This window comes from Corapipo altera, unplaced genomic scaffold (assembly GCF_003945725.1).
Source record: "Corapipo altera isolate COAL_440 unplaced genomic scaffold, ASM394572v1 98, whole genome shotgun sequence".
Lineage (NCBI taxonomy): Eukaryota > Metazoa > Chordata > Aves > Passeriformes > Pipridae > Corapipo > Corapipo altera.
The window spans coordinates 2,710,939-2,736,101 of NW_020884914.1; the positions used below are offsets into that span (position 1 = coordinate 2,710,939).

The window sequence follows — 25,163 nt, forward strand, 5'->3', positions numbered from 1 at the left end:
AATACACCCTTTAAAGGTCGTTGGCAGTAGCAAGGACAAAACCCAATGCTCTATGCCACAAGTTTTTTTTTTTTTTTTTTGTTTTGTTTTGTTTTGTTTTGTTTTGTTTTGTTTTTTGAGTCTTACACTTCCCTCAACATCAAACTAATCCTTGTATCAACCAGGAACAAATGACACCGTCAATAATCCTTTTCAGGTCTCCAGATGTTGACCTACCCAAGTCTAGAAAATAAGTTTCATTTGTTAGACTTAATTTTACTTGTGTTTTAGTCAAAGTTATCACTGGCTTTGGACAAGATGACAAACAGTATTCAGTCAATATCTGATTTTCCTGACTATTAAGTTATGGAGCCAGAAAGTAAATTAAAATTACAAATTTCCAGGAGTCTGTGCCATCCTAACACAGAATGATGTATACTTTGTAGAAAGAGACCAAGACACTGCAACAAGTTCTGCAACTAGAAGGACTAACAAAACTTGGTTTTCTACAATTTTGCAGCTTACTTCTGAGCTGTGTTGCTTAAGCTCCCTTCTCACTTGCTAGGCCTGCCAGCTGGATTACCAGAGTACAGTACAAACATTGATCAGCCAAACCTCTCTCACTGAAGAGTGAAACACATGGACTGGGGGCATCCTGCCAGCACAGGTTTATGCTAAACAAGACTGCTACAGAAACTCCACTCCCTTTCAGAGCTTAACACTTCAATCACATTTAGCTGACACTGGTTAAAGGGTTTAAAATTTTAGGAGGGCAAGAGTAAAGAAGTAAGACTAGAGTAAATACCAAACTGAATCTCTTCTTTGCCTCAGGTGACTCAAGTACAATAAGCATTGAAGAGACCTCAGGGAAAAAGTTTGGAAAAATCCCTCCCTTCACTTAATAAGGAACCAATGTAAAAACCAAGAGATTAGGGAAAGATTAGGGAAGAAGTTGTCTACAAGTTAAAAGGCCAAAATGGTTCTTTGAGTCTTGTGATGTTTTGCAAAGGTTTTATAGAAATCTTGCATAAGTCACCTTACAGTTGGCACTGAAACAAACCACATAGGAGGAAGAACTTCCTACAAGACCAAAAAACCCCATAATATGAAATCTAGTACACATGTCCCCCAGTAGCCTCTCTGATAAATTTTAGTCTTATCCAACTGCAACACAGGATGACCAGGTTACCTTTTATTGGTGGCTTCTGGTCAGAAAGGTTGTAAGAAAAGGGAAGAACACCTTAACTCCTGTTCTTCAGGGAAATAACAGTAAAGTAGCATGCATGTTGCATAATGCATTTTCCCCTTTCTGCATTCACTTCTTACTTCTGCATTGCTTCCTAGAATCTTGTAGCTACTTTCTTTATACAGAATGTTAACTTGCATTTCTAATATGCTGTTGGCCACATGAGCAAAGTAACACAAGAGATCAGTAGACAGTGATATGCACTGAGTCATGGTCTGTTCCATATAAAGAATGTTGAAAAAACCCCTCTACACATATATTCTGTTCTGCTAAACACAACAAGGCTATGTATTTAAACCATTCTAAAATCTGACTTAAAATTCATTTGACTACTATATGGTTTATTACACAAGTTGATTATACAGCTTGAGGTTACTGCTAATTTACACTTCTAAAATATCTTTCAAGCATATTTTCAGTGATGGTTTGTCTTGTGCAATGTGTGTTTGTAAGATAAGGCAGTACCAGTAACACCTTTTACGGGAAGGGGAAAGTAGGTTAAAGAAGAAACAGGCACTGGGCAGAATTGGCCCACATCTGAATTATGCAGGAAAACAGATCTCACAGGAAGTCAGGTAAACCTTGGTGTGATGTCTGACAAGTTTAAATACATTCTGCTGGCTATACATAATCAACTCTTATTGTGAGATAAGGGGTTGTATTTCTTCTGATGACACCTAAAAACAGAAATACAGGGAAAAAATATGGAAAAATAAAAGTGTATCTTAATTTGCTATACTTTGAGGTGGAGAACCTGTTCAGTGGAGGTCAAGCAATCATTACTGCTCTATGATGTTCAGCAGATCTCCATGGGTAGGTTATTGTCAATTCCTAAGACATGAACTGTTCCTGTCGTGACAACCACCACTGCTCTTTGTCCTAAATCACTCAGGGTATTTTGCATTTATACACAGCAATTGCAACCCTTCTCAGCTTCTGTTTTTGTTAAGTGTTCTTTACTCATTTAGTCTCCTAGGAAGAGGACATGTGACTCTGCTTCTCGTAATCTCAGTCCTTACTGTGTTTCCACTTTACTTCACCTTAATAGGAAGATGAACATAGATATGAGCTTCTACTTACTTCAGGTTTTAGAAACTGTCAGTTACACTTCAGCTTAAACATATCAAGACATCTCAGTTACATCCCCAAAACAACGAGCTGAGGAGATTATCAGAGTGGTTATCATGAGAAGTTAGAGCAAAAAGGAAGTAAAAGATAACTTTGGGTCTGATTTACGAATAAACACAATTCTGCACTCAAATAAAAAGCAAATTAAAAAACTTACTCATCACTTTTCTCTATCTCAAAACAAGTAATTCTAAAGTAACTTCTGAAATAGTTTCCAGTATTCAACAGAAATTTGCAATTTTTTTGCAACAGAAAACACCACAGTAATAACTTAGCAATGATACTGATACACCTTATGGTCCAAAGAACAGGCCCTGAAATGGCTCACAGTGCTCAAAAATCAACTTTCTGCTCTGTCTCATCACAAAGAAACAAGAAACTGTCTCACCTTGACTGTGCCTCCATATCTACAGCTGACTCACTGCACTGAGCTGTGTATCAGTAGAATATACCAAGCTCTACATGCAGCAGTTGTTCATACACATTGACAGAGAGCAGCTCACATGACAGCTCCTCTCCCTGGAAGCAGGGCATGGATCTCCTCTGGTGAAGATCACCCCACTCTTTCTGCACATAACCAACCTCCACCAGTGGGCTTTCTCACAGTACAGGTTTTCCCCTCTGGGGTTTCATGGAAGAATACAGTTTAATTTACTCCCATTGAAGTTTTTCCCCTATCCAGCACTCTGCACTCTCTGTAACAAAGCTCCACCTCCAGCAGTTTCTCTAAGGGGCCACTGCAGAAAGCCAAGGTTCTCCTATTTACTACCTGTTCAGATAGGACAGAACTCCCCATTTACATACTGTGAGGACATATCTTTAAGTCCAGTAAGAAGCAGCTACCTAAAGAGTGTTACAAACATAAGAGAATAGATGAACAGGAGTTTACAGGGAAGCCCCAGTATTTCTGACATTAGTGTAAGCACACAAACACACACTGTAGGTGTTTTGTAACTTTGTACAGTAACTATGACAGGAAAAGAAAAAAATCTCACTTCTGTAACAACTGGTGCTCCACCCTCTCGCCACAAATTTCCTTGTAACAAAGCTGCTTCTGCACAAGTCACACACAACATTCAGTGTGCAGCCAGCAGGTCAGACATTTCCCAACACAAGTAAGGGATTGTTGTATCTTAAGCATTCAGTCAACTCTACCATTCTACTATAGTTTTTTCTAAAATACATTCTAAATATTAAGGTTAACAGAACAAAATACCAGAAGCCAAAAGCTACTGGATAAGATCTGCCCACACAGCTTCCAATGCACAGAGGGAAGAAATTTGGAAAAGCTGGTTTGCGTGATGGAAGAGTTGAAGCATCTGCCCCTTCAGCTACAGCCACTGCTGGGAAAGAACATGCATGAGAATCAATCTACTGCTTGTTATAAATTAAACATTTGGTCAGCAACTGTTGACCAGTCATTAGGGGACATGTTCAACTTTTAGACAGAACTACAGTCAGAGCCCTCTTAAAGGTCATACCCTTTTCTTACTACTCTCCCCCAAACAGGCCTTTAAAAAGTAACAAATAAGCATTTCACAAACTGTGAAACTCACAACAAAAGGGAAAATATATACATGACACTTAGGAAACCAGTAACAACGGCATCTAGCAACATCTACACAGGACTGGATGTGAAGGTAAAAGGGTAGTGACTAAGTGACAGCCCTCCCACCTATCTGAGGCTGGTCTCTTCTCTCACATGCACACGGATGCACTTTTTCAGAGATGATCAGCTTTACTGCTAAAACACTTAGAATGTTGAGAGGAAAGTCTTTATTTACATCCAAGCACAGAAGACCGGATGACAGAAGTGTCCCATCAAAATGATGATCCAACAACAAAAGCTGAAGTCTATTGCTGCTCTTCTAAACACACACACCTTGGTTTACCAGTTTCCAATACCCGATTTTCTTTGCCTTTAAAACATTACAATTAAAGACAATTGGCCACTTACTGAGTTTTTCTGTATATCTTGCTCAACCTTAGAAGAAAACACTGAGAGGTCACCATTGAGTATAACCTCAGCCAAGGAGTTCACCAAAGGAGCATAATGTATAATTAGAAAAACCTATTAAAAGAAGAATGGAAAGAAATATCAGACATATTTACAGAATACATACAGTTTTACAATTTCACTCACTGAACAAACTTCTTTGACCTTCTTAAGTGCTATCTGTGGTTTATATGTAAATATAACTGGTAGCACTGATTGTTCATTAAATCTACTTTAAAACACAGGAGACCATAATCGTCTTTACAGCTATTTGAACTTTCTCTACCTTTGAAGATACCTAGTTTTAATAATTGTTCATATTCTTCCCTCCTTTTCAGACATGTAAATTCTCTCTCCTTATCAGCTTTGAGATGAAAGCTGTGTGATACTCCAGCAAGGAACTCAAAACTGCCCCAGAAATTACTTTCTTTTTTAGAAACAACACAAACTGATTATGGTGCACAGCATCCATGGATCTTCCATGACAACAACTGGGTGGATTCCAGGAAGTTCTGTGCTGTGCCCACAATTGCTGTGCAGTGATTCATGGGTAAATGCCGTGCAATTGGCTGAACTGGATCAGAAGGAGCTTTTCTGGCTCTGAAATTGCAACAAATTAAGGTCTAGTGACAAAGTGGCTCCACAAGGCAGGAGTAAGGGTCATACTGCTGGGAACATTAAAGTACTTCTCTAGAAACTTTGGTGCTTTAACAGAGCTCTCTGTTTACATCAATTCCTCTATTTTGAGCCAAGGCTTACAAAAGCGTGGGCCAGCAAACAACTGGCTTCTGGACAGAACCAGCTCAGGTCCAGTCACAATAACCTTCCGCCAGCTTATATCCCTTCTCTTCACAGGCATATCAAAGCTGGATCCCTAAACAGCTGCAAAATTCCCAAAAAATTTCTAAGTCATTAAATCTAATCATTGTTTTGACAATATTTAGCTCAATGTTCTCCACAGGTTTTCTCATTAAAGGCAGCACCATTACAGACCTTCAAAAGGGAAGTGATTATTAGCAGGTGGTGCTGACCCATGTAAATTTTGGAAAGTCTCATCACACTTCCAAAATGCTTTGAAGAACCTCCAAATCACTTGAGCTTCTGCCAGTCCAGAAAGTGTTGCTCGATTGTACACAGGTCTGTTTTGGTGTAAGTACATCACATGTTCACTTTGGGAACAGGGGAGGAAAAGTCCCAGCAGTGGATTTTCATTTGCCAACATGAGTCTCTCAAGCACTTGCCTCTAACATATCAGTAGTGCCTAAAGTGTACCCCTGGTGTCAGTAACAGAAATAGTTTGCAAGGTTTGTCAGATGCTCAGTGCACAGCTTTTCAGATCCCACTCCATCACAGACAGACTCTGGGTTAAAAAAAGGTGGAAAAAGATGCATTTCTGCCAGTTGCAGAAACAGCAGCTTGATTTTCTACATCACATCCCATTCTGATACACAGAACTTGTTCTCAATTCTTTATGACTAGTTCCATTTTCTTTTTTAAAAAGAATGAAGAACATAGATACAAATCTTGAAGTGATACCCAGTCAACGCTTCCACTGAAATCAAAAAGGTTAAAAAAGGTCAACTCATACAACCCTACAGTGCAGATCCCTTTAGTTATAAGAAGCTGTTCCTCCCACAGCTTTGTCTGTCGTAAATATCACCACAATTTTTTAGATTTAAATTAAGGAGCATGAAATTATATTATCCTGAAAAAAAAAATCTAAAAAGAAAAAAAAAAAATCACACTTTTAGTAAAGCTCTGAAAAAAAGATGAAATTATGGGTCAGACAATAATAAAAGGTATTGAAAAACCTTAAGTTCAAAGAAAAAGAAATATAAATTCTATGAATACAAGTCAAAATTATTTTCAGGGGGTGTAATTTAAGAAAACCAGTCTCGCAGCAATGCACTGAAGCCTACAGAGAGAAAAGATTAATTTTCTGCACAGTAAAAAAATCTACTGTAAAACTCTTAATTTGACAATAAGTTCCAGAAAGAAAAGGAGGTGAGACTGGTAGGAATAAGAAATAACAAGTACTTAATTACAGATTTAAGCTACAGGCATAAGGAAATTCAAATTGTGAGAAAGTGAGATTTTGGTACTGGTGATTTTTGGGGTTGAGTTTTCAAAGAGGAAAATTCAGACCTGAAACTGCTACAGCTCAGGCAGATTCAAAATGCAATAAAGCATCTATTTAAATTTCACCTGCCATTGTACCAAGTTCTGTCCCAAATGCTGCCCGACTCTGTTATGCATCATTTGTCAGGTGGTGACAATCCATAGTCATGGAATGCTCTAGAGGTTACCCTGTGCTATGGGAGCCTCAGAGGAATGACAGTAACTCAAATAAGAACCTACTTTGTCTGCCCATAAAAACACAAAAGATTTTGCTTTTTTTTTAATAGAAACTGAAAGGTTAAAAACTTCTTCTGCCAAAGGCAAATTGTCTTTAATGGCTTTGCCAAAAATACAGTAATTCATAAACCATAACAGTACTGAAAAACTTATTCTGATACACAACAAATATTTAAAACACTTACTTGAGACAGAAGATAGAGAGAAACTTGCAGACTTATTTTTGGACGCTCTCCACCCTATGGGAAAAGGTTATGAAAAATGCTGATTTATTTATACAAAGTTAAAGCCATTTACACTATTTAATAATTCATTTAAAATGTTTAATATTGCATTATTCCACATTCTGCTACAAAATATTCAGAAAGCATTGTTCTTTTAACATTCACTGCTTGTGAACTATTTCGAATGGAGACTCCCTGAACAAACACATCCCTTACTGCAATTGTTTAAAAAATTGCTATTAATTACTGTCTTTCATGGTCACTTCAGTAACTGGAATTTAAGAGGTGAGCATATGAGAAGTACATTGGTTTCCACTACGTTACTATTCTTTCAAAAAGTACTTCTCAGTTAACATTCATTAAAATCTGCTTTAAAAATCAGCTATTCAGAAACAGTGAAACATTATCCATATCATAAAAACATGTTCTTGGCAGACACTTCTTAAATCAAGTAAATAACATTGGGCAAAAATACTTTCAGTGTTAACTTCAGCACAACAACACTAAGTTTATAGACCAGTGGTACTGAAAATGTTTCTAAAAATAAATCAGTGATACTCTAGAAAAATCACCAAAAAAATTCATCAGAAGGTAGGAGCAGCCCAATTTTATGACTGCAAATATCTCCAGCCTCGTGATAACAGAAACCTGCCTGAAAATGGGAGGACAAGCAGATTTTTGTACATGGAATGAGTCAAAGTAGCTGAAATGAAAGTAAAAGTCAGGAAAGCTCCTGTACTCTATCTCAATGGTCTTATCAATGGCAAGACAAGAGGCCGATTGTTAATTCAGTCTTCAGTGCACATGCAACATATTGAATTTATTAACTTGCAAGAAACCTGATCTAATGAAAGCATGCTGAAATTCCAAAGCATTGTGATCTTAAAAAAACCCCACTACAGTACAAGAAGAGGGGAGGGAAAAAAAAAAAAAAAGAAAAAAAAAAGAAAAAACAGAAATTAACCACACAGTGAATTATTTAATTTTTTTAAAAGACAACTGAATGCAGAAACTTGTGCAGGTTTTAAAAGAACAGTTTCTATTTCATTAAAAAGTAGCTCTTCACCAAATTTAAAGGCTATGTCTTAAAAATAAATTCAGCTGTATCACATTCCAGCACAGCTTCTCTGCAAATCAAAGAATTCAGCATCAAAATCAAAAGTTTGTATTTTCCATTGGTACAGACTTTAACACCATGGAAAATTTGCATGTATACTGTGAAAAGGTATTATAACCTGCTTTTGCCAGAAGACAAGTTACCTTATCAGAAAAGGAAATCACACGTCTCCCAGTGTCAGAGAAATTTAAACCCTGTTCTGAATTCACAGTTGTTCTTGTCTGCACTACTGTCAGCTTTTAACCACCACATCATTCAAAGCAGTACTTCTTTGGTGAATAAAACTGAATCCATTGTGCTCCTAAATTTATTTTCAGGGTATTTCCCTGACAGTCACCTTATTGAAGCTGTTTCATGTAAAACACACAAACACAGACAGCAACAGTATTAACCCTACTACAGCAGACACATCCTGAACAAATCACTATGCTGAAAGCAAGAAATAGCTTTGAGAATTAACTGTTTGCAGATATTAGCTTACCTTATCTTGATTTACTAATGAATACACGTAGAGGGGAAGAAAGAGTCTATTAAGCAGGTGGTCTGTCAGCACATCGTTTAAAAATTCACAATTAATGATGAGGATATCATTAAGGTAATGCAGATGATCAAGATGTTCTGCTACGAGGTCACTCAGTTTGCCCCTATTTCTGTGCCTGAAAGAGAGAAGAAAGAAAGAATCATACATTAGCAATTGTGGAAGTCATAAAAACCTAGGTAAAAAAATTAATGTGCATCCCCGCCACAGATCACCTTGTGCAGACAGACTGCCTGGAGAAGATGTTTCAGTAAAGTCAACTAATGCAAGCAGCAAGCAGAGTTCAGGCTTATTTGTGTTTTAGGATGCACATATCAAGTTTTTCTTCACTGACAGAGGCTTTTCACAAGCCAACCACAAAAAACGGTAAGATCTGTTCCCAAAAATGAAAGAAGAATTCTGTGTTGTATTTAACATCTACCTCTTCACTTTAAGAGAGCAAGCAACAGACACCCACTCCAAGGTGGGGGTGGCAAGGCAAACCCAAAATAACCTGAATCACAAAATATTTCTGTAGTTGATAGTGGAATATTACACAGTTATGTCAGGTCTGATAAAGTTCACCTTTCCAGTTTAAACTTTTTTCCTAGAATCTTTTCAGAAAGATCTTTTTCTGAGATGATACGTAGTAAAGGAACATTAAAAAGACAAAGATTATAAGATTGAGAAGCACAAAATACCTTGCTTGCCTTCTGGATAGCTACTAAATTTAGCAGAATTAAAGAGAGATGAAGAAGAAAAAGCATGTTGCCAAACACTAATTGACATGTAGGGAAATTAGCACAGATTGGGCACACAGCACCAGTTGTTAACTTACAGAATCACTAAAAGCTTTGAAGAATGAAAAGCCTGAACTGTCTACAAGGGAACATATTCAAAAACTGGACTACTACAGACAAAATAAGGAGAGCTTTAGCATCTGGGAAAGACATTTCCATTCAATACCCAGCACTTGTAAAAGCTTACTCTTCATCAGTCTGCACACAGTTATCCAGTTCTATCACGTGGCTGCCAATAAACCAGACGAGGTTGGAGAAATAAGGAACTGCAGTTTTATCTCGAATGTAATGCAGCATAGGCTGGTTGTCCACTGAAATCATTAAAAAGAATCATGAGTTGCCAGTATTTTTTATTGTTCTTTAAGAAAAACAACAAAGTATCTTCTGAATTTTGACGACATGCTGGCTTTCCACATGAGAATATACCTGACACGATCTTATGCGTGAAATGGAATCTATACAAACGTCATATCAGCTCTTAGCTGGCTTGAATGAGCCTAATATTGATATATTTACTTATGTCTGAAGATAAACAAATCTAGTGGAATTCAGAGAGGTTCTTTTAGCACATTATTTATTAAAAAGAAGAGAAAAAAGCACAAGAATAAAGCAGTAATGCTGAGAGTCAAGCTAGTTAGACTTACATGACACTGCATTAAGGAACACAGGAATCATCAGTGAAGGAAGGGCAAAAGAAACAGACAACAGTTAACAGGATTAGGAACTGGGATAGTGACATCCTCTAAAAGGGTTAAAAAAGCTAAAGCACAAAGCATCTAAACTAAAGGATACAGGGTAGGTGTTAGAGCAGAATATATGCAAATGAATAGTCTGAGAATTATCAAACCTGAACATCTGAGCTGTGCTTTTTCAACTCTAACCTTTACATCACTACAACAACATTCAATGAAAATTCTAGACATTTTTTCCATAAAAATACTTAGGCACATAACTATATCACAAATAGGATATGAAGCCTATAATTTTCTCTTTTTGTGAGCTCACATTTGCATTTACAATTCCTTGAAGACCAAGTACCAAGTGTGTATTTCTCAACATACAATAGAAAAATATTTTGTCCCTTGCAGCCAATACCCTGAAGACCCTGCTATGCAAACTACCCAGTCATTTGCAAAGCAAATTGCTCATTGCTTTAAAAAAGATCTTACACTCTTCTGTAAAGACTGTCATCAAATCATTATTTAAATTACAGAAAGTTGTGTAAATTCAACATGTAATTTAACTTAAAATGCATTAAAGAACAAGAAGTCCCACATGAACACATTGCATAATACTACCCTACAGCATGCTGATTTCAGAGGTAGAGGTTTTGAATAAACAACCATTTTTCTACAGAGATCACTGTGATATTTTCAGCTAATTAAAAACTTAATATACCCCAAGAAAAACTTGGGGGAAGTGACTTTTGGACATTGTCTAGTCTAAACCCATTCTCAAAGAGGCTCTAACTTCAACCAGGTTGCTAAGGGCCTTGTTGAGTTTTCAAGATCTCAAACAATATGGATGCCTCATTTTCTCTGGAAAACCTGCTGCACTGCTTAACAGTGAAGTTTCAGGTTTTTTCCTTATGTCCTACTGGAATGCCCAGCACAGGAATTTGCAACTGTCCTCCTGGCCTTCATTGAGCACCTCTGGGAATAGTCTGGCTCTTCTTAAGACTGGGGTGACTGCAGCACCCAGGAGTTCTACAGTCAGATTCTAACGCACTTCAAATCCAAAAGGAAGGGATGTAGGTTATTCCTTCATACACTATAAGCTCAATTTCATCAAAAAAAGTTGTTTGCATTCTTAAAACACTTTGGTTTTGGGGTTGTTTTCTGTTTGTTTACTTTTTAAATACAGTCACATTCTGATCTCTGTTAGAAGGGAAGCTAAAGTTCCTTGTGCATGCTTGATAGCTTGGGGTTTTCTCAACAAGTTTCACTGGTGAGGAAATAATGTAATTTATAAGCACATACTGTAGGTTTGGGATAATGTTTCATAAAAGTCAAAATGTGTACCTGAAGCATGTCAAAATGCTAAGCTTCTCAATCTCATAAAACAGAAAACCCTCAAATGTAAATAACTGAAAATTAAACTACAATCAAACAAGATTTGTACACATGCCCTTTTTAATATATAAAAAGCATACCTTTGTAGACATTTAAAGTTATAGTCCTAACAGCAATCCTGACCATGCTTTCGGGGTGGTTAAAAAATTTAATAGCTTCAGTGTACAAAGCGAAGTCATTAGTGTGCTGTAACAAGGGGAGAGAAAGCATTTATTCATTAAACATGTACAGGATATTTGTTGGGATTCTGTATGAAAAATGTTTTCTGTGCATTAATATGGTATTTTTACCTTCTACTTAAGTAATGTGAGTTTACAATGCACAGTCAGCTGCATTTGTAGCTCTGCATTAAAATAAACTGCTTTAAGCATCAGAGCTTCCCACGATAACTGAGCATATACTCAGTGCTTTTGTGCCCTCTTCTGGCAAAAAGCAGAGTGGAGCAAGGAAAAACCGATTTCAACTTTGCCCTTTGATTACTCAGGTTTTTTGGACTTTGACTAAACATCTTAGAACGAAGTGATGCAACAGAAAAGACCCTGCTTACAAAAGCACAAGAAAACAAAGCATAAACAAGTCGAATTCTCAGGGCAGTAAAATTCAGAACTCTTGAAATGGTTCAATATAACACTAACTTCCAGATTTTTATTTTTTTATAGTTGTATGAGGACAAAGATCTTCTTTACCATGCTTCTGCAGAGATCCCCACAAATGAATCCTCAAATCACTGGTATTATCATTATAAAAATAAAGGCAAGACATTATGAGACAAGAGACTAAATAGAGTATGTGCCACACTGCTATCAATTTCTAATTCAAGCCCACTTATCATTATACTGCAACTTTCTTCACTTACCTCGTTATAAAAGAAATGTACAGTATGATTGTTGAGCTTCAGGGAAAGAGTTTTCAAAAACGATATGTAATATGCCATGATCTCCTCATCAGAAAAGTCAAATTTGTGAACAATAATAGAATTTACATAGTTATTAGAGAGCAGGTAATCTGAAAAATAAGAGATAGGTTAACAGAAAAAGATCATTATGGTAACAGGCTGTATTTAAGATACCAGATAGCAACAAACTACCTGATGCTTGAAGATACCAGTTTTTAGCCAAAAAACTCATGTGATGGCTTCAAGCAGTAATATAAAGGAATTGTTGCTTTGTTTGTTCCCTACAAAGGTACTTTGCTATTAAGAACAAGACAACTAAGAATATACTTCACCTTCCTCAATTCATGTAGGCTCTGCAGTAACAACTCTCTTTTCCTCCCCAAATCCTAACTCTCCAAGGTTTGAATACAACTTTCCCTTCATGATAGTTGTGGAGTACATGAAACTAACTATTAATTCTCCATCCTCTTCATATTTTTCCAAAAACCTTGAAGCAAATGCCCATGGTTGAATGCCAGCACCAGTGATGTCAGAACAGTGCCAGTACAAATCATACAGCACAGCTCCACCACATGATCTGCAGCAGCAAGTGAACATTTCAGATCACAACTGACTTGAAGAGCCCTTGAAATACACTCAGTGCTTCAGCAGTACCAAACAACTACTCCTGTACTACTGAAAATTTACATTAAAAGGGATTTTGGAGTCAATTTACACTCTATGTTGGTAACATTCAATTAAAAATATTGTTAGTAATACATACAGTTCTGCAAAGGGCTACTAATACTAAATTTCATTGAATGAAAGGGGATTCAATCAAATCTTGACCATTTAATTCTAAACAGTTTAGAAGTTGTGCCCTTACACAGTGATGTTTCATGACTGATGTTCTCAAAAAGGATGTTGAGAGTCTGCAGCAGCTGCACACACACATAACGACCAGACTTCTGGCGCAAGATGTTCAAGAAGAAAACAAACATATTCTTCTCCAAGAAAAAGCTGAAATAAAAGAGAGATGGCATTAAGTCACATGCTGTAAGTAAAGGAACATAATGACATAATTTGGCCAGGGTCAGGGATGATTCAAGGCAAGTTTAACAAACAGCATGTTTTGCATTTCTGATGAAAGAATTATTTTGCGAAGTTATATCTGTATAATAAAATAATATCTTCCAAAAACTTTATGTATTAAACAAGGCAGCTTAAAAATTCAAATTATGTAAATTTGAAGAATTTTGAATTTGAAATCAGGGCCTTTTTAACTGTATTTTAGTATACTCAACTTATCAGGCAGCTTCCCTGCCTTAAAATCATAATTTGGAAGGGGAAGGCCTCTAAATGAAGGTTACATTTTATTCACGTGCCCCTTTTAAGCTAATACACTTTTTCTTTTCAACACTGTAGACCTTATTTTTGATCCACTTTAATTATTTTTTCCCACACCCAAATAGGGATTTCATGGTTTATTATACAATTCAAACAGAAGTGAACACTTGCAGTGTTTTTAAACCAGAAATGCAATACAAGAGAACAATGTGGACTCTTTCCTACCAGGATATCACAAATACAAATCTATGAAAATTGCTTTCAGAAAAAACTCCTCATTCCTAAAATTCTCCCAAGCAGAGAAGACAGCGAGGAATGTGACAGAATTACAGTATAGATATGACTAATCAGAATAATTTTCTTGGTCCACATCATAACCAATTCATGCTGAAATAATCTTGTAACAAGAAAACCAACCACTCCCTAGAAAGGTAATGAAAACAACCAAACACTTCATCTTTTCTTATCTCAATTACAAATTGCCTTTGTAAAAGAGTAAGTCTTTTGAAGCAAAGGCACTAAATACTGTCAGATTTGCAACTGTATCTGTTTTGAAGTTCATTTTTCTATCACCCTATTTTACAAGGATTAAAACAACACCTGACTAAACCTCTAAATATCATAACTAGAATAAGACATTTATTTGTGATATCTTAGGTAAACTGAAGTGAACAAATTGAAGTAATACGATATTAATAGATGTATTAAGTAAATCTGGGCACTAAAATCAGTTAGTTTGTATTTATATCAAAAGAATGGAGAGTCAAACAAAACCAGTACACGAAAGTGGCTCTGGACTTTGAACATATTTTAAAATAAACAAATTCTTGTATGATATGAACATGATCCTGCTACAGGACAGGGCTTTCTACACACATTCAGGATATACAGTCTTGGAAGAGTTAACTTTTTGAACTAGAACTCTGTACAACTCTAAGCATTCTTTAAAAACAGAAGCAGAGTCCAAACTGCTCCAAGTACTCACTCAAACACTGAGCTGTCATTCTGGTCCCCCCAGATGAGGATCTCGGTTATGGATCGAATTGTCTCCACCAGCAGGTTTCGGTTGTGATCTGTTACTGTTGTGTTTTTAGTCAAAATATGATACATGTACCTAAAAGAAAAAATAAGTACAAGTAATATGCTGTCCTGACACTTTGTCTTTAGTAATTGTAACTTAATGTAGACCCACAGATACACACACACTATGTCTAATCATTGTACAGTTTTAAAATCCTTTTAATACTGATGCAGAAAGAAAAGCAATTGTTAAATAGAATATGTGACAAAGGAAACAAATCCCTAACTAGCCAGTTATGAGTGTTTATGCATATGTTAAAATGGGACTAGAAATTGTGTAACACTTGTCCCACAGTGCTTCTTATGTGAATTTCTCTGGAATATGTTGAAGTCACAGGAGTGATGAGTAGGAAGAAGGAGAAATAGAAGAAGCAGGTAAGTATGCAGTAGCTGGTATAGGAAAGTGTAATTGTGGAAAGAGGCACATACAGATCTAACTGGAGAAATCAGATCCCTTCTCTTGCCAGCAGAGATCCTTTACAGAGTCACATCAATTTGATGTTTAATATCAGGACTGTCAAAGAATATTCATTCATCTTGGCAAAGCTTCATCATAGGTCTCTGGCCCCTCGAGCATAGAAATACTGATTGGAAAGGAGGCAGATTCTGACTTTACCATGACAAAGGGTAAGAGTTTAAAAAAAGGATATGTCTGTATCACACAGGTGACAGGAAGCTAAATAAAATCTGAAAGGCTTGTATTCTAAGTCTGAGAATTTTACTCATCAAGGTTAAGCGCTTTTTCCCTCCCCAACAACAAGTTGTTATATCATCATTCCTTCTGTCCCACAAAAAAAAAGGAGGGGGGGTTAATTTTGACCATATTTACAGTTTACTTAAAATTTGCCAAATTTTGTTTGGGGAACCTTCCTCAAACAGTTGAGCTGCCACTGAGTTGGGCAGAGTTTCACAGGACCTCCTGCAAGACACAGTCCATCCCCACAAGTCATGCAGGGAGCCATTATCATACTACATAGACCATCAGACAGCAAAGGAAAGAGGAGGAAAAAGAGAAGATGTAGCAGGAGAGGGGGGAAAAATTGGTTTTTCATACATAAAAAAAATATAAGTAAAAAACTAAGTAAAAAAAAAAATCCTCTCCCTCTTGATGGTGTTTTTTTTCCCCTCATAAATCAATACTCATTTTCAAATTCAGAACAGAAATTGCTCAGACTGAAACCACTTCAGGAAAAGTTGATTCACAGCTACCTCCTACAGTCATAATTGGCTGGTCACGTGCAGTACCATAACAGTCACTAAATAGCCAGCCAGAGAGCACCTGCAAATCCTCTTCCACTAATCCAAGGATCACGGTTCAAGATTCCTTCTGTGGCAACTGACAGTGGGATGGCTCACAGTGAACACGTGAGAGCTTAAGTCTGCCCATATATGAGAATTCCCAGAGTTTCTAAAAGAGCACATGGCACAGGAGTCCCACAAAACCTTCCCATCGTGGCACTATGTGTATTATCAGGACAGTGAATCAAAAGACAAAGCACAAACTAAGTCCCTGCTCTGAGCTTGCAGCAGTTAATGAAGCAGAGATGGCAATTAGATCAGTTCATTCCACAGACCCCTGGACAATAAGTACTTTTCCTGACAGAGTTAAAGAGAGTAATTATACACCACATTACTTCACATATTTTAGACTGTTTATTTGAAGTCACATATAAATGATTGCATCTGTGGACACATATTTCTCTTTAATCAGTCACATTATACAAGCTTGGAAATTAAGTTTACTCCAGCAGTAGAACTCTGGGAACGGGATGCAGTGGGAAGAATTACATGCTATTACCTCACCTGGGGAGCCTATGGAATATAGAGCACTACAGATGCAAAAAGGAAGAAACATTTAATAGTAAGGAACACATTATCTCCAAATTTATTTACTTAATAAAAGCATTACTGCAAAGTTCCTTAATTTGTTAAGGCACTGATGCACTTAGAGGAAACCTGGGCTTCACTTTCAAGTTATTCCTTTATCTATTTACTTGAAAAGGAATGAGAAAGCATGCACAGACTTCTTTCTCTTTCCACACAAGTAAAATAACATACAATGGCAACACAGTATCACACAAACCCAGTATTTTTATATTTAGACAAATCCTTAAAGCCTCTCTAAATTCTGATTACAGTGGGGTCAAGTTCGTGCTCCAAAACACAAAATCCCTCAGAGTAGGCCTTTGTTATCCCTATATCTGAAGACTGGGTTCAAATAAACAAAAACCCATCACACAGGAAGTGTTAAAGTACTCAATACAACCAGTGGGAGATGCTGCCAGCAACTTAAGAAAACAAACAGAATTCTGAACATTTTTCTCGTAAGAAACCATGCTCAAAGGGGTAACATAAAAACTCATGAATACATACAGTGTGTATTAATGACTTTCCTACTTATTACTTACAAAAATACACTAAAACAGATAAGAGTTTAGAAGTCAAGCAGTCAAATTTTAAACCCCCAGATTTAAGCATAACATGCTTGTCTTTTCACTCTGCTGTAACTATGTAATTACATATTGTTCTCACAGAGGAAACCCAACGCATAGCACAGACAGGACCTCAGGAAATGAATCACCCGTGAAAAGAGACTTCAAGCACACACCTTTATGGACACTGCTTCTGACCAAGGCATGGGAAATGTTCAGCACCCAACTTTAGTGGCACAAAACCTGTTGTGCAATCACTATGCAATTAAAATACCAAGTGCAGAAGCAACAATGGGGAATGTACTTAAAGGTAATAACAGGGCTATGTAAAATACCTTAGAAAAGTACGGTGAAAAATTGCATCTAGAAACAAAGATGCACAAAAATACCAAGTTCTCTGAAATATAATGGTCAGAAGCACCCAGGTAGTGTATAGTTCTGTCTCATCCCTCTCTAGATCACATTTCAGAAGTTGAATTAAATTGTAACTATTTTCACTAGACCAACAGACAGTATAAAACACTTAATACAACCAGTTTCACAATTTTCCTTTAACCAATCCGTTCTATGGCATGTTTGCAGAAAGACTGAAGAGTAAAATTTCAAAAGCAAGCTTCAAAACAAACTGCATTAAAGCTGATGGGAAAGATCCAACATTTACTGACAAAAAGCAGTGACTCTCTTGGTATCACTAACCAGGTGCACTGTTTACAGTTTCGACTAAACTCTACTTTATCCCAGTTTCAAAATAAAACCATTCCCATAAGGTTGACCTGGACAGATTTCACTCCTGTAACACAGCATAAGATACCTTTTACAGGTTGAGTTTATCTGTGATAGCAAGGCTGGGGTGTTATACTCAACTCCTTGACATGGGGTTGAAAAGACTAGAATGCATACAGCTTATCAAAGGATCTTATCTAGACCAGCTTTCTTTCATGACCCAAAACAAAGACTCTCTGCCCTTTTCTCTTCTGTTACTTCACCCACTTCAGTTGCTACCTCAGAAAAGCCCTAAATTTCACCTAACCACTACCTTTGCTGTTGAAATTCATGCAGCCTGGCTAAACAAACGCTTAAAATATACATAGTCTAAACAGATCACAGGTCTTGTCTGTCCTTTCCATATTACCATTTCGGATTCATAATTAAAGAAGTCACATGCAAAAAAGCAAACAGACCAAAGCCAGTATTTTAACAGAGAACTACATTCTTCAATTCTCAGATAAGAAGTCAAGCACAAGCCACAACACTTCTAGCCCAATTTTTGCTGCAAATCGAACAGTGTGTTGTTTTTGTATTCTCTGTGGCTCTGAGAGAACATATGGACACATTTTCTTCTCAAGTCTCCCTCTCACCAGCCTATTTTTTTTTCTAAACTTAAAGTTCAGTTTCTTCAAAATTCATCCTGTATCAGCATTCTTGCTCTATCTTCAAGTGTAATATCAAAGCCAGGCAGTTCTAAAGCTCCACTAGCACTGAGTACCTAATCATGTTACCTCATACGTTAAATAGAACATTCCTATGTTTATATCTGAGCATGACTTCTCCCTTTTTTCCTGCAGTGTTAGATCATGTTGACTTACTAGTCTGACCTACCGTGCAAAATTACTTCTGCAATGCTACTACCTCATCAGTTTTGTATTCATGCACTTGATTTCCCTGTCTTCGGTAAAAAGTAATGCATTTCAGTTAGTCTTGTTCATTTTGAACATTTTTCCAGTTTAGGGACAAGGACCAGAATCCATAAATCATCTCAATAAGGCAACTGCAAGATCCAAATCTTGCACAGTGCATCCTGCTCTTTACTGACAGACCCCATTCACGTCCTCCTTGTAATATCACTAATCATTGAAAACTCTAACTCATTTTTTTTTCAATGAGCTACATATTCCCAGTGATTTCATTTAGAAAACGCTTCCTCTCTTAATGACCTCCTTTTCTTTTTCAGTACAAAGTAGTTATCATGGAGGATCTAATTTTTCTTGCGACAGCACAACACTTAAAATGGAGCAGAGAAATTAAGTTTTTTTTATCCCTTGCCATCCTGCCAACTCTCCAGCGGCAGAGCTAGGAAAGAAAAAAACAACTATTCCATCTTCTGCAGACAGCAGTAACACAGGGATTTATATGGGGCTCCAGGGACCACCGTTACAGTTCTCAAGCAGCTGCCGAGCCCCGCAATCCAGGGCACATGCCCTGGACGCGCCGTGACTCGCCGCTCACACCGACATCCCGCACACCTCCGGCTCTGTCCCGCTTACACTGGGAAAGGCTCCTCGCTTCCACCTCCCCACTACCAGCGAACAAAGTTCTCCCCCAAGAGGAATGTGACATTTCCCGTAGTTATCACCCCTCGCACTCCACTCCGCCGAAGAGTCCGTGGCAATTATTAAAAAATCAAACAGTGAGTGTGACATGACATCACACCACGAGCTGCGTCCGCCCCGAGGACACTCCGGGTCGGACAGGCCGATTTCCGCGGGGTAGACACCGGCCCGCAGCGGCTGCTCCGCCACCGGGACCGCTCAGCGCCCTTCCCCTCGGGAGAGGGCGGCGAAACCCGCCCGAGCAGCTCCGCGGTCGGAGAGCCCCGACAGCCCCGGAGCGCCCCGACAGCCCCGGAGCGCCGCCCGCACCCCCGGCCCCGCACCCCGAGCCCGCGCCCGGCCCCGCGCTCTCACTTGAGGTGGTCCAAGGAGTGGATGCTGCGGGCGGCCTTGCCGTGCCCGCCGCCCACCCAGCTGCGGGAGCGGCCGAACATGCTGGCGGTGAGCGCGGCCCCGGCGGCCCTACGCGCTCATGGCCCCGGAGCGGGGCGGGCGGGCAGCGGCGGAGCCTCGGCGGCGGCACCGGCGCGCACGGCGCACGCGCGGGCGGGGCACGCCGGGAATGCCGGCCCGGCCCCGCCCCCGGACTGCGAGTCCCGGCGGGCACCGCGCGGGCCGGGGCCGCCCCTCACAGGGAGCGCTGTGGGCACTGAGGGCTGGGCCTCGGGAGCAGGTGTCACAGAGTAGTGGGATGGGGCAGGCTGGAAGGGACCGCACTGGGTCATCTGGTCCCAGCAGGGTCATCCCAGAGCACACGGCACAGGACTGTGTCCAGACGGTTCTGGGATGTCTCCACTGAGGAGACTCCACACCCTCTCTGGGCAATCTGTTCCAGTTCTCGGTCACTGCACAGTGAAGAAGTTCTTTCTCATGTTCAGGTGGAACTTCCTGAGCATCAGTTCTTGCCCGTTGCCTCTTGTTCTATTGCTGGGCACCCCCGAGCAGAGCCCGGTCCATCCTCTGACACGTCCATTCAGATACCGATAGACATTGACCAGGTCCTCTCTCAGTCATCTCTTCTCGAGGCTGAACAGCCTCAACTCCCTCAGCTCGTCCTCGTCAGACAAGCTCCAGTCCCCTCGTCATCTTTGTCACCCTCTGCTAGACACACTCCAGGAGCTCCGTGTCTCTCTTGTCCTGAGGAGCCCAGAACTGGACACAACACTCCAGCTGTGTCCTCACCAGGGCAGAGTAGAAAGGCAGGATCACCTCCCTCGACCTGCTGGCAATGCTTTTCTTAAAGAAAATTTGTTCCCTGACATTCCTTGTTCACCTTCCATAACCTAAAGAGAGCAGCTGTGTGGGGTTAGGTCCTGTGCTGTGAGACACAGCAGCGAAATTCAGCTGCTGACATTCCCCTTGCTGAGGTTCTTCCAATAAGGATTTCACTTTTACTTTTGAATCAGCTTAAAAATTAAAGAAGAATGAAGAGAACAGGACTATTAGTGAATGTCGTGACCTAGTTTGGGATCTCTTTTTTTTTTTTTTTTTTTTTTCTTTAACCAGAGAAATAAATTAAGTAAAAGCTGAAGAGTTTGGGAGCCAGGGTTAAAATTGCACCGAAGTTTAACATCATGCCTTCGGTTATATTTTGATAGAGGCATAGCCTTGGTCAGCAATGAAACACCAGCACCGCAGCCGAGAGGGGCCCGCGCCCGCAGCGCTGCGCCAGGAGGGGACAGGGAACAACTTCCAGGGGCGGAGGAACAGCGCAAACCTGCGGGGCGCTGCAGGGCTGGGCAAGGCGAGGGTCGGGCACCGCCAGCCGCCTCCTGTCCCCTCCAGCCCTCGGGCAGCCGCAGCGGGACCCGGCTGCCGGTACCGGTACCATCCCCACCCCGGCGGCGGGTCAGGCGGGGAGCGGGGCGGGCAGCGCGGTCCAGCCGCGCAGGCTGGGCCCGCAGGCGGCGGCAGGTGCTCCCAGCGCGCCTGCGGGCTCCTGCTGCGAAGTTTGCGGGCGGGAGGAGGAGGAGGAGGAGGAGGGAGCCGCGGCGGGACTGCAGCAGCCGCGCTGGAGATGCCGCTGAGGAGCCTCCTGCCAGTGGCGGGGCTGCGGCAGCGCCGCTGAACCCGCGCTGGCCGCCGGGGCCCCTTGTCCTCCGGGGACGGAAGGGACCGAGCCGGCCGCTCCGCGCCACTGAGAGGGTTCGCCTCTTCCCAGGGTCTGGATCCGGCTCCTCGGGGGTTCTGCCCTTCGCTGCCGCCGGGGCTGCGGTCGTGCAGCCCTGCCCCGCTCCCGGCCCCGCCGCTGCCGCCCGCCCCCCCGCGCCGGCCGGGCGGGTCGGTGCCCGCTGCCCCCGCAGCCCCCACGGCTGCATGCCCGCCGCGGTCTCGGCACGTCTGGATTCGGTGGAGTCCTGGGCCTTCCATGCGCTGCTGGTGCTGCCCTATATGTTTTACGTGGGCTTGTTCTTTGTCAACGTGCTGATCCTGTACTATGCCTTCCTGATGGAGTACATCGTCCTCAATGTAGGCATCGTCTTCCTGCCCGAGGATATGGACCAGGCTCTGGTGGATCTGGGGATGCTCTCCGACCCTGGTTCCGTGCTCTACGAGACGGACAGCGAGCTGGATGTCTTTGACGGGTACTTGGAGTGACGCCCCGGGGCGCTCCGAAGCGACCGAGCGGTGCCGCCGCCTGGCCCGGGGCCGGGCGTCCCGGCATGGCCGGAGCTCGGGGGCCGCCGCGGCCCCGGGATGCCCTCGCTGCGTCCCGGCTCCTCCTGCGCAGCATCTTCCCTTCCGAATGACACCCCTCCCTCCCGGTGCAGGGGCCAGAGGGGCAGCCGGGACCCGCTGCCACCGGGCAGGCCCGCGGAGACCTCGCCAGGGAAGTAAGTAATTTCCTGGGGCTCGTCCTGGGCAGGCCCGCGGGGCGCTCCGGGCGGGCACAGCGGGCACGGCGCCGGGACACGCTCCAGCGCAGCTCCCGGCACTGCGGGCACGGGGCCGGGGCCGCCCCCGGCGCTCCCCCCGCCCGGCAGCGCCCGGGGGCCGGCTGGGACAGCGTCCCTTCCTTCCCCCGAGGGCTCATCGAGCCACCGCAGCTGTGCTGCCTGTACAGCTGGGCAGCAACTCTGCACATCCCGTCCTGCAAGCAGCTCTGAATCTAAATGAGCATCCCGGCTAATATTTAGTACAACTCAGAGACCATCCTCGAGCTAGGAATACATCTTAGTCAGCTGCCCTTTAAAACCACTCTCTTGGATCATGACAAACTACCCAGCTCACTGTTCTTCCCATTTTAATTGTAGCACGAGGGTTTACTTATCAATTTCTTGTAGTTCTGAGTGATTCTAAAACTCTGGAAATGTGAGGATTTAGCATTTTAAAATACTAAGATGCATTTGGGAAGAAAATCACTGTTTCTGGCTAGGACTTTCTGTGCCAAATGTATGTTAATGAAAACATTCAGAGTTTAAATTTAAATGTGTTAGCGAATCTGCCAGTGGATTTTTTAGCAAAATACTGTCTGTAAATTTGAAAACCAATTCAGGATACCTCCCCCCTCGTTTGAAATGATGAAAATAGGAAAATTAGCTATAAGATTTCAAGCATAACCTCGGAAAACACACTGTACAAATACCAGTTAACATCAGGCTATTTTAAAGTCTTCTAATTTAGAAAAAAACCCCAAACAAACCTTTCCTGTCGTTCTGTCTTTCATATGGGTTAAAATTATCTCCTAAATATTTCTATTCAGATTTCATATAAAGAAATAGTAGCTGATTTTGGTCAGTAGTTTAGAAGGAAAAACTGGTGTTGGAGTAACATTGATTGCACAAACACAGCTGAACAACACTTGGTCAAAGGCACGTGGGAACATAAGGAGGGAGTGAACAGATTTTGTTGCTACTGGAGAAATCCCACAGCATAGAGTCACTGAAAATGAAACATGCCAACATTTGGTGGTTCATCCCAAGCAACTGGATTAGAATCACTTCTGCTAGAGTGAAAGGTTTGGAGCAGAACAAACCTCCCCACAAAACACTGATGGCTGCTTTTGTGGCTGTCTCCTTTTTCAGCTGGGCAAATAACATACATGCTCTGTATTACAGGAGAGAAATTCCTAAAAGCTAATGGAAATCTAAGCAAAATATTTGGTGTAAAAATCCTTATCCATTTACTCCCGCAAAATACTTTTCCCTCAACTCCAAATCTTATTACTCCAATGCCATTTAATGGGTTAAATGCCATTTAAGGGATTAAAAATACTTTTTTAAAATCACTGTTTTTTCTGACTAAAATTTGCCATGGTGAGTTGCATCAGTTTTCAGGAAGACCTAAGGAGAGCAACAGACATAATTTTCCTCAGTGGATTTTTCCTGTTGTATGAACATATAGTTTTGATGGAGTATAGGGCCTGAGCACAATTCTGTTCAGTGCAGATAAATGGGCTTCTTAGCATTTTCCTTCATATTAGTAAGATAAGCAGATCTGAAAACTTCTTGATATTTGGACTGTAAAACCCTATCATCTCCATATGCAGAAATCAAAATGCAGAGGTCTTCATAAAACTCAGAATAAGTCTCAGTCTATATCCACTGTGAGCTAATGGAGCTCTGCCTGCACAGGTACCAACTCCAGCCTTGATCCTTTCATTTGGAAGCTGTCCTGTTAGATGGTTCCACTGAGAATCAAATCACAGATCCCTAAAGTTGGGTCAGTTCTTAGGCAGCAAAAAGTATGCTATTACTGTGTTTCATATATTTATATATTTAATTATATTTAGAGACGCAGCAGCCAAGCCACAAATTGCATAATTATTTAGCTACCAGGCAAACACTCAGCATGTCACCATGAAAAGGAATTTGTGCTACAGGTTACAGGTCTGGGTTACTGGTTACAGATTTCTTCACTGTTCTGTGCCATTCCTCCTCACCAGTCCCTTAGCAAGGTGGCAGAGGAGGGCCCTAATTTGGGGCTGTGTTTTCTGCTTTGGGAGCAGCAGTAAGGCCCTGAAAGGGAAGATTTAAATTCCTTTGGTGCCTAGCCTGCAGTGACCCGAGGTCGGTATGAGTGTTAATCCCTGCTCTCCACAGCCTGGGAGGGCTCCCCGCCCGCCCTGTTGCCTCGCTCCCAGAAGTGCTGAGGATTCAGGAGATGTTGCAGGGGGAATTTGTCTGAGTTTTGCCAGCAGTGATGAAAAACACATAGGAATCCTCTTTGCATTAAATAGGAGTGTTCTTCATGTGACTCACCAGTGGTTTCTGAGAGCAACCAAAGAGCTATGATTAGCCTCAGCTGAATCCTTGCAGCATCCTCCGTGCCTTTAGAAAGCCTGGAGGTAAGTGGCATGTGTGACAGGGAAACAAAGGAGGGAAATCCCAAGAGGTGATTCTACAATATGTGGAAAGGCTAATTTAGATGTAAAATTAAAAGAACATGTGGATCAGAAAAGCTCTGTTCTCTCTTGCATCAAAACCCTCACTTGAATAAACTCAGTAGGAGCAAAATCATGTCCAAGTTTCTGAGCACAATTGGTGGCAGAGATTGAAGGCAGACAGCTAGCTAAAGCAGCTGAAAAGTTTCCTGGCCTATTCAAATGGAGAAATTAATCTGTGTAAACTGAACAGGATTGAGCTTGTTTGTGTCATCTACTGTTTTAGAGTGAGTGTGCCAGGTTCTTTATTATATTCGAAGTCCCCTGGACTAAAGTCACGTGA

The 25,163-nt window shown here is 41.1% G+C and overlaps 2 protein-coding genes across 9 annotated transcripts in view; one reads left to right on the forward strand and one right to left on the reverse strand.

Moving 5' to 3' along the window:
- The window catches only part of CLEC16A (C-type lectin domain containing 16A), a 60,645-nt gene extending 40,667 nt beyond the window's left edge, over window positions 1–19,978 (reverse strand). For 4 of the 6 annotated variants that reach the window (XM_027654812.1, XM_027654809.1, XM_027654814.1 and 1 more), the window contains exons 1-10: window positions 19,852–19,978; window positions 14,641–14,769; window positions 13,195–13,328; window positions 12,291–12,439; window positions 11,515–11,620; window positions 10,007–10,012; window positions 9,550–9,673; window positions 8,527–8,701; window positions 6,890–6,943; window positions 4,311–4,424 (exon numbers count right to left, since the gene is read on the reverse strand). In XM_027654812.1, the coding sequence (XP_027510613.1) occupies window positions 4,311–4,424; window positions 6,890–6,943; window positions 8,527–8,701; window positions 9,550–9,673; window positions 10,007–10,012; window positions 11,515–11,620; window positions 12,291–12,439; window positions 13,195–13,328; window positions 14,641–14,769; window positions 19,852–19,931 (1,071 nt within the window). In that variant the 5' untranslated portion in view covers window positions 19,932–19,978. The remainder of the gene's footprint in view (window positions 1–4,310; window positions 4,425–6,889; window positions 6,944–8,526; window positions 8,702–9,549; window positions 9,674–10,006; window positions 10,013–11,514; window positions 11,621–12,290; window positions 12,440–13,194; window positions 13,329–14,640; window positions 14,770–19,851) is intronic. The other 2 variants (XM_027654813.1, XM_027654811.1) reach the window with 1 other exon arrangement.
- Window positions 11,070–25,163, forward strand: part of DEXI (Dexi homolog) — a 28,332-nt gene continuing 14,238 nt past the window's right edge. The window contains exons 1-2 of one of the 3 annotated variants that reach the window (XM_027654816.1): window positions 11,070–11,079; window positions 22,185–22,331. In XM_027654816.1, coding sequence (XP_027510617.1) covers window positions 22,195–22,331 — 137 coding nt within the window. In that variant the 5' untranslated portion in view covers window positions 11,070–11,079; window positions 22,185–22,194. Of the gene's footprint in view, window positions 11,080–21,426; window positions 22,097–22,184; window positions 22,332–25,163 lie in introns of those variants that run through there. The other 2 variants (XM_027654818.1, XM_027654817.1) reach the window with 2 other exon arrangements.